The sequence below is a fragment of the Mastomys coucha genome, unplaced genomic scaffold (assembly GCF_008632895.1).
Source record: "Mastomys coucha isolate ucsf_1 unplaced genomic scaffold, UCSF_Mcou_1 pScaffold7, whole genome shotgun sequence".
Classification (NCBI taxonomy): Eukaryota; Metazoa; Chordata; class Mammalia; order Rodentia; family Muridae; genus Mastomys; species Mastomys coucha.
Window position 1 is genome coordinate 38,475,511 of NW_022196913.1, and position 8,810 is coordinate 38,484,320.

Here is an 8,810-nt window from a genome sequence, read left to right on the forward strand (position 1 = left end):
GTCCACCAGCTCGGCACCCTCTGTGTAGTGGCCCTTTGCCCAGTTATTTCCTGCACCACTCTGGCCTGCCAGAGCAAAGGAGGATTAAGTCAGCCAATATTGGAAAAATTCCCTCTTTAAAAAAAAAAAATCACCTCTCAGATAAGACTATTTCAAATTATCACCAAATGGCCAATAAATACTAAAACAATAAACTATTTGGTCATCAATACAATTATAAATGAGTTAAGAGAGCACACCTGGGTTTGAAAAAGCTAAGATGCATTTGCCTCAAAGCCTGAACTAAGGCTTAGGCGCCACCCCTCGATGCTATTTATGCTCCCAATCTATCACACTTCTCCGCCCCTTGTGCTAGTGGTAATTAGCACCTTGTGCTCTCTGTCTTCAGCTATGCCACATACTCACCGAACACGAAGTTGTCCGGCCTGAAGATCTGCCCAAATGGTCCAGACCTGACTGAGTCCATAGTGCCTGGCTCCAGGTCCACCAGGATGGCCCTAGGTACATATTTATTACCTGCAGAGGAACAAGAGCTGGCTTAGCTCTTCAGGCAGTGTGCTCTATAGAGAAAGGCTTGGTCCCACCTCCTTCCTGATTAGTGGTACCCCCAAACAAAGAAAGGTCTATTACGACCAAGCTTTCAAGGGGTTTGGCTGGCAGAAAAGAGGGTACCCCACCCTCCAAAAAATGGCCATCCTAGTCAGACCACCTTCTCCTGGGTCCAAATAAGAGCAGAGCTTAGGGGTGCCAGAATGAAGATGGGGTGTTAATTACCAGTAGCTTCATTGTAGTACACATTGATTCTTTCCAGTTGCAAATCACTGTCTCCATGGTAACTTCCAGTGGGGTCTATACCGTGCTCATCACTGATGACCTCCCAAAACTGTGACATACAAAGACTGTATTTAGCTATGCACAACCCCACCCCCAATCCCAATGAGAATCCCCCTCCAACACCCCTACAATTTTAACAACAGGACATTGCAGAAGCTTTAATGAGTGGCATGACCCGGGCACAGCCTTAGGGCTTGCATCGTAGAGGATCAGAAAGTTGAAACTGGGCGGTTTCCCAGGCGAACAGCTGCTCTCAGCAGGAGGTAGGGGTGTGTGTGTGTGTGTGTGTGTGTGTGTGTGTGTGTGTGTGTGTGTGTGAAAAGCTGGGTTTGCAAGTCACAGCCACCATTGGTGGCTGGAGACAAACGCGTTGGGACTATAGGCACGGAAGAAAAGGGGGCCGGCGGGAAGAGGGAGCTGTAGGAGGTTGTTTTAAATTCAAAGCACGTTCAGCGACCACCACCTGGTAATCGTTCTCCTTCCCTCCCCTCCCCCGCAGCTCGCCTGGTATTAAAGCGAGTAAAATCAATTGTCCTGTGTGGCGGCCCCTCCCTAAGACCGGCACGTACAGCCTAGCAGACACACCCACGTCTTCTTTAGGCACGCGTGGCTATTAAGGAGGAAAGGAAAAGGGAGCAGTCCAAATTCCGAACAGTTCCAGGAAAAATGAACGGTACCCCTTTTCTTTAAAGTCTCCTCTGAGACCACGCCCATCCGACTGCACAAAACAGCAAGTCAGGTCCGCCGTTAGCGAGACCTGGTATCTACCTAGAACCGCGCCGCATTTTGGACCCCAAGTATCCCGAGGGGAGCTCCGCTAGGGTCCCTCCCTCACCCCCTAAGCAGTGAGCCCACCTTGGCACCGATCTGGTTGCCGCACTGGCCCGCCTGAATGTGCACGATCTCTCTCATGGTGCCTCGTTAGCTTCTTGCAGCCTTGGGTTTGTGTCAGTGGGTCTGATGATCCTCCCCTTCCACACCCACTGCTGGGCCACCTGGAACTTACTCCGGAACCGACGGGCTGAGGGCGACGACCGGGTGGGTTCAGTCTTTTATGTAGGGAGGGTGGGGCGAACCAAACAGACCGCGCCCCCCAACCAAAGCCCCCAGTCCCGTTCTCGCTGGCGCTCTCCAGGCCGGGTTGACGTAATGCTCTGAGCCCCAGGGACGGTCCGGGGGGCTGGACTATGGGCTTGTGGCCAATCAGCGCGGGCGTGGAGACCTTGCGAGGCGTGGGGCTTCTTGGGAGAAGCTGGGGCCTGAGCATTGTCTCGGACTTGAGAAGGGCAAGCTGAGTATGGCGTGAAGACTGCGGTAGTGTGGAGAAGTGGGGTGATTTAGTACCATAAGCTGGGGATTGAGAAGGGCTGCTAATGGGTGGGTGCAGCAGGTTCAGTCCGAGTGCGCACAGGTTTAGGGTCATTTGCGTTACCTGAGCAATTCCTCTTCTAATTCTGAGCAGGCTTCGTCAAGCCAAAGCACTTGGCGAGGGTAGTGCCCCTTTCTTCATTCCTGGAGGTTAATGTCTGTCCAGGAACACACGCCCATTACGTAGAACTTTAGGAAAAGACTAGTGATCCCATGAAGCCGAGTGTAATTAGAAAAATAAAGATCCAAAAAATCATAACTTCGGACACTTTGGAGCATCTTAGCCTTGCCTTTGTCTTTGTTGACCATGCTTGCTCCTCTGCTGTAGTAGCAGCATTTAGGGGTAGAAGGACCTTTGAACCTAGCCCAGCCTCACCCACTCCAAGAATACGCGGTGCTCTCAGCCTGTTACCCATGGACTCCTTTAACCCTGTGATTGGCTTTTGTTCCACCTGAGTGATGGAGTGGGTGTGGCAGGCCACGGTGTGTGAACTGAGTTGCGGGCAGAGTGAGGGTGGAGTCCTGGGGGCGGGCCTGTCGGGGAAACAAAGGAGTTCACAGAAGCGTGGGATCTGTTCCACAACTGAGTGTTTAAAAGCCAGCCAGGCGCTGTCCTTCCCAGTGTTTAGTTCATCCGTTGTTTGGAAAGAAGGTGGGTTCCGAGAACTGTACGCGCCTAAAGCATTCTTATCTTCATTTGCAGTGACCACGAGGTCCCAGCCTTGAGGCTGCGGATGGAGAGTAGGGGGACACGCCTAAAAACTGCAGCGCGGTGAGCTAGCTGTAGACCACCGCAGACCCAGGCGCATTCGCATCAGCGCGTGCGCAGGTGCATCCACTCTCGCTTCAAACCCGCATTTTCTAGGTATTCCAGGAAGAAACAGATCCCTTTGTTATTATCTGTGCGTGTATGTGAGAAAAACCTGTGTGTTTCTGAGGGTGAGAGGAAGAGGAGTGTCAGAGCCTGTTCCCTGCTATCCCAGGTTGAAGGTCACCGCTTCACTACGCAGGGCTAGTGGTTTAGGAGGTGATGTGACTCCTTTTATTCTCTAAGGAGAGAGGCCCAAGTGACTCAGGGTCACACTATAGAGTAGAGCTCGCAGCTGTTAAGCGAGGGAGGGCCTGCTAGAGCCATCCGCAAGCTGTCATCGCCTCTCTTTTCCGCAAGGGGTGTGGGAGTAGGACGAGCTTTAAACTGAATTCTAATGTACCTCGCGAAGCAGCCCAGAACAAAAGCCTTGCCGCCTGTGATTGCCAGGGTGTCCAGACTGGAATTCTATAGCCAGAGTTCGCCAGATATGGCTGCGGGTGTTCAGTTCAGGGTGAGTTAAGAAGAGAGAGGAAAGAACAGTTGAAGGTGTGCCCACATGCCCAGTAACAGGGCTCCAAGGACCCAGGCCCTGAATTTGAATTTTCTCACCCACGTCTTCCTACAGATGTAGAAGCGTGAAGATCGAATATTTCCCAAGGTCACACATTGAGTTAATGACGGGGCTCGGACTGTCTCCTGGACCCCCAAGCTTTCAGGGAAGGCGGCTACATTCACAGCCAAAAGGGCCATTGAAGGGTGGCTGCTGCGGTGCTCAGTTGACCTGGAAGTAACACCGAGAGGGAGTCACCAGCACTGCGATTATAGATAGACGCGGCTGTGCAGCGGTCCCGCCTGGCTGCGCCAGCTGAGGAGCAATCCCAAAGCCCTGGGGTCTCAACTCTGAACCCGGTAATCTGAGCCTGCCTTTCTCACCTAATGGGTTCCTCGCTCAGCTTCTGTTTCTGAGCCAGATCTTTGCAAGGTAGCTGATTAAAAACTCGTGTTTATGATTCTCTACGTGAAAAGGCCTTTCCTCTCGGATTTCTCTTAGCGGAAGAGCTTTGGAACAGCGTGACTAGAAATCACCCTGAAACCTGGACCGCCTGGGGATCCAGCCTGTTGGTCCAGGATCAGCTTTCCTTTCCTGCATTTTGCCTCATTGTCCCCACAGGACTTGTCTTTGGGTATACGGTGCTTCGCATTTTACATTTTTGCAAAGAGCTGCGGTGTGTGTGTGTGTGTGTGTGTGTGTGCGTGTGCGTGTGAAATATTGACAACAGCCTCGTCTTTACATTCATCTTTGAACTTAAAAAAAGGCGGGGGGTGGGGTGGGGGGAGGGTTAATTTCATATAACTCGAAGGAAGAGCTACTAGAAAGCAAAATCTGCCGGGTGCCCAGCGTTTGTTTTTGCCTCTTTATTTTAGACTCCTCTCCCTCTATATCAACACCAGCCCCGAAAAATTTAAGGCAATGTATTTCATGATCTTTACATACCAATTAATTTTAATGATGCATTAACCTTCAAAGGACATGTGGAGAAGTGTCTCTGTGCAAAAATCAAAACCAACATTTGTTTCATACAGGGAGGGATCTAAACAGTCACAAGGATGTGTGATTTTACAAATGTCAGGTTATTTTCAAGGGCAAATCCCCAACTGTGCATTTATTGTTCACAAAGGGTCATTGTTTTAAGCAACTGAAGAGGTTGGCTAGAACGGAGATTTTTTTTCATAAATACGTAGTAAAATTTAAAAATGCTGTTTTCCTTAATGAAAAAATGTATTTTGACCCCCCCCTTTTTTTTTTGAAATTACGGGATATTAGTTCAGGATTTTGCCCGTAGCTAGCCTGTATTCACCACTAAAGTGCAGTTCACCACCCCCACAGCAGAGATGTCCTCCGTTTCCTAGGCAACACACATTTTGCCACTGAATGAACAGAATTGAAAGAAAGACTGCAAAGACTGCAGGTCCCTGGTTATTTCTTCCCCCACCCCATCCGCCCTACTCATTGCTAGAAATCGTTAGAAATATTGGGAAGTTGTCATTCCTAACATTTATGTAAAATAGCCAAGTGCCCAGAAAACTGGACTTAGAAAGTGGTTGCAGCCACATATAGTAGCTATGGGTGGGCACTTCCAAAGGGCTCCTGGGCTGTCTTGGTTCATCCTGCCTAGGGTTCACCCTCCGGTTCTCTCCTTTCTCTCCCTTCCCTCGTAGAAATGAGTGGCTATTGTGCTGCACAGCACTGTCCAGAGCTCTAGAATGAAGGCACTACTTGGGTGGGAGACTTGGAGCCCCCTGTCCTCCTGCTGCGGTGGGATTCTGTAAGGGATCGGCCACTTAGGCAATGAAAGACTGGGATCTGCAGAGAAAATTCCGCATCTTGAATGCAGCAGGGGCATGCGGGAGCTGGCACCTAAGTCTTTGTTTCTCATTGGAGCTGGTTGTTTTCCCATGGCCAGTGCTCATGAATTTGAATTTTAAAAGCCTACATCCCGTCATCAAGCCTTTCACAAAAGAGGGTTGTCTTCCTTGTCACACAAATCAGCAGGAGAAGGGGAACCCCTGGCTTTCCAGGACATCGGTTCCCTTTCATGGGCTGCATCCCCTCCTCCAATCCCTAGCAAAGATTTTTTTTTTTTTTTTTTTTTTAAGATTCTTCAACCTGAAGCACGGAGAAGCACAGGAATGTTCACAGTGCAGCCTGATAAACTGCATTTTCATAGTATAGAGTCCTCCTTGGCTGAATACAGAATCAGGAGTACTCAGTCGGAGGCATGCTAGAACACTGACAGTCTGCCTGTGTAAGGTGCTGTCTGTGGAAGCCATCAGTGTGAAAATGGGTCCCTTTTTAAATGGTAGAGTACACAGCAGAAGACAGAATGGGGGAGCCATTTTAAGTGAAGGAGGCAGATTGCCGTAGTATCAGTGTGACCGTAGGCTGCCACCCACATTGTTCCACGAGCAGCTGCTGCTTGGCAGTGTCTCCAGAGCTCACGCTCTCTCCAAAATCTACCACAGACCTTTGCTTGTCATTTAAATAAAATGAGACTGTACGTACATGCTAACCTTCTGCTCTTTGCCCGAGGGAGCATGCACCAGAACCTCTCAGTAAATCAGTCTCTGCTTCATGTCCCAGTTGGTGGCTACTCATAATCACAGCCTGTTTAAAATATATATATATATGTGCACGAAGAGGCTATCTGAGAGAATTTGATGCTCCTCCTTTTAAGGTAGCTTTTTGAAAAGGAAACTTATCAGAAGGTTTAGTCTGGTATGCATATTGTGTTGAGGTTTGGTCTGTTGCTATGTATTATAAAGCTGAATTCTATACCAGAAGACCTAGGCCTACAAATTCTCACTTACCAGCCTTTGTTACGCATGCCCTGCTCCTTAATTTAAGTATCTATTGTAATGCTAAATATTGGCCCTGGTTACCTCTGGGATGAGAGATCCTCACATAGACCAAGTAATGCTTTGTAAACTTGCCCCTCCAGTCAACTTGGATTGGCCAATAAAGATGCCTACAGTCTATAGCTAGGCAGAAGAGAAGTAGGTGGAGTTTGAGTTCCCTGGGCTTAGGGTCTGGGGCAGGACCAGGAAAAGAAAGTAAAGGAGAAGATGCAGTGGGATAGGTAAATCATGAAAACATGACCATGAGAGCTGGCCAACTGGAGTTAAGAGTGGCTCAGACGGAACATGGCAAGTCATAACTCAGGGCTATTGATAGAGAAGTGGATACTAATAGCTTAGAGGGTAGATATCTCCCCAGCTCTAGTGCTTTAAAAGCTTATAATAAAGCCCAGCGGTGGTGGCACACACCTTTAATCCCAGCACTTGGGAGGCAGAGGCAGGCGGATTTCTGAGTTCGAGGCCAGCCTGGTCTACAGAGTGAGTTCCAGGACAGCCAAGATTACACAGAGAAAACCCTGTCTCGAAAAAAAAAAAAAGAAGAAGCTTATAATAAGTGTAAAGGTTTTGTGTCTTTTACCTGGGAACTGAATGTTATAAGACTGGGTAGATACCCTCATATGAGAGTAAATATTCTCTACAACATAGTTAAAAGAATTAGGTGGGCATGGTGACATACTTTTAATTAAAAGTATGCTAAAAAGTAAAAAAAAAAGAGGAGAATTGAGAAGAGGATCCCAAAGAGTTGTCCATCCAGACACTCATGTTCATGGCAGTGTAATCCACAAGAAGCAGAAGATGTAAGCACCCTGAGTGATCATGGGTAGGTAACTAGATAGACAAAATATTCTGTCTGTATAAATGATAAAATATCACCCGGGCTTTGAAAAGAAGTTCTTATTCAAGAATTAATCCTGAGGCCATTATGTTAAGGGAAAATAGCCTGTGATAGGAAGACAAAGCCATATGGTTCTACTTATAGATTGGGACACAGAGGAGTTAAAGACATAGACGACACATGGTAGAATGGGGGGTCTCCAGGGATCGCAGAAGGGGAAGTGAGGGTTATTTAATAAGCAAAGCATTTTGCCGGGCAGTGGTGGCACATGCCTTTAATCCCAGCACTTGGGAGACAGAGGCAGGCAGATTTCTGAGTTTGAGGCCAGCCTGGTCTACAGAGTGAGTTCCAGGACAGCCAGGGCTACACAGAGAAACCCTGTCTCGAAAAAAAAAAAAAAGAGAGTTTCAGTTTTTCAAGATACTCACACCACTGTGAACTAACCACTGTGATCAGTCCCTTGAAACTGGTTCCAACATGCCCCCACACAGGACACTGAAATCCTCAGGGGCTTAAGACTTTTTATAGAGAGAATAGGATTTGCAAAAGGCTCACAGTCATCCTCCCAGGTTTTTAAGACATATTATTTAATAAAAGTAAATGCTCCCAGTAAGCTGGTGTGTGTGTGTGTGTGTGTGTGTGTGTGTGTGTGTGTGTGTGTGTGTCAGTGGGAAGGGGCATTGGTGTGTGTTCAGCGGACACAATTTCTTAGAGAATAAGGAAAGGCACTCACGGATCAATGTGTGCCTCATTTTTGATGAAAAATCATTGGGGTATGGTTGTGGCTGCTGGAGGAACTAAAGGAAAAACTATGAAGAAAAATACTGCGATTCTCAATGACCTCTACGGACAGAAATACTTGGTTTTGTAAAAGAAGCAAATTCACCACCAGCGAAATAGAAAAAGGTTTGTCAGAACGAGCCAGCTGCAGAGTCGGGCAGCCTTACAAGCAGGGAAGTGAAGAAACAGGATTTGTTATGGCCAACAGAGAGACTCTGCAAGCCCCAGATTGTGTCTCATGGCAAGAAAACTCACGACAGCTGCTCTGTTGTTCTCGCTGTAGCAGACAGTGAAACACACCCGTCTGTGTGGGGAGTGGAGGAAGCCCTGAGCTTGAGAAGTCCTGAGTGGATGTGTGTAGACATGAGCTGGCCATGCCGAGGACCCCAGTATCTCAGTTCCATGGGAGTGGCAAACTCTTACCTGGGTGAGGCTCAGGAGAATGCCAGACTTTCCCCCCAGGTCCATGTGTGAATGTAGGCAGTGTGTACAGAAAATATCTCTTGAAGCTTTGCCACCCCACGATGTTAATTGCCTGAAGACTGCTCCCTTACAGAGACTATACCTACAGAGATGAGCAAAGCCTGTCTTCTTGATTCAGCTGTATACCATACATCCTGTCTCCATGTTCAGCTAATATGCAATTACCCCACCTCTGTCTGCACACTGAGTTTCTAGGCTGCTGCAGCTAACCCATCCAAGAGGCCAGTCCACGTGGTCCCCAGCTTTATGGGTCTGTCATTTCATCAATCTGTCCTTTCTTCA

At 48.2% G+C, this 8,810-nt stretch overlaps 1 protein-coding gene and 1 long non-coding RNA gene across 2 annotated transcripts in view; one reads left to right on the plus strand and one right to left on the minus strand.

The window, feature by feature from the left end:
• The window catches only part of LOC116081495 (tubulin beta-4B chain-like), a 2,443-nt gene extending 553 nt beyond the window's left edge, over nucleotides 1–1,890 (minus strand). The window contains exons 1-4 of the mRNA XM_031358088.1: nucleotides 1,690–1,890; nucleotides 775–883; nucleotides 406–516; nucleotides 7–65 (exon numbers count right to left, since the gene is read on the minus strand). Of these exons, the coding sequence (XP_031213948.1) occupies nucleotides 7–65; nucleotides 406–516; nucleotides 775–883; nucleotides 1,690–1,746 (336 nt within the window). The 5' untranslated portion in view covers nucleotides 1,747–1,890. The remainder of the gene's footprint in view (nucleotides 1–6; nucleotides 66–405; nucleotides 517–774; nucleotides 884–1,689) is intronic.
• A 241-nt stretch (nucleotides 1,891–2,131) lies between these two features.
• Nucleotides 2,132–6,462, plus strand: LOC116081460. Its single transcript, XR_004114905.1, has 3 exons — nucleotides 2,132–2,161; nucleotides 2,906–3,067; nucleotides 3,639–6,462. It is a non-coding gene; the product is annotated as an uncharacterized LOC116081460 (long non-coding RNA).
• Nucleotides 6,463–8,810: the final 2,348 nt, after the last annotated feature.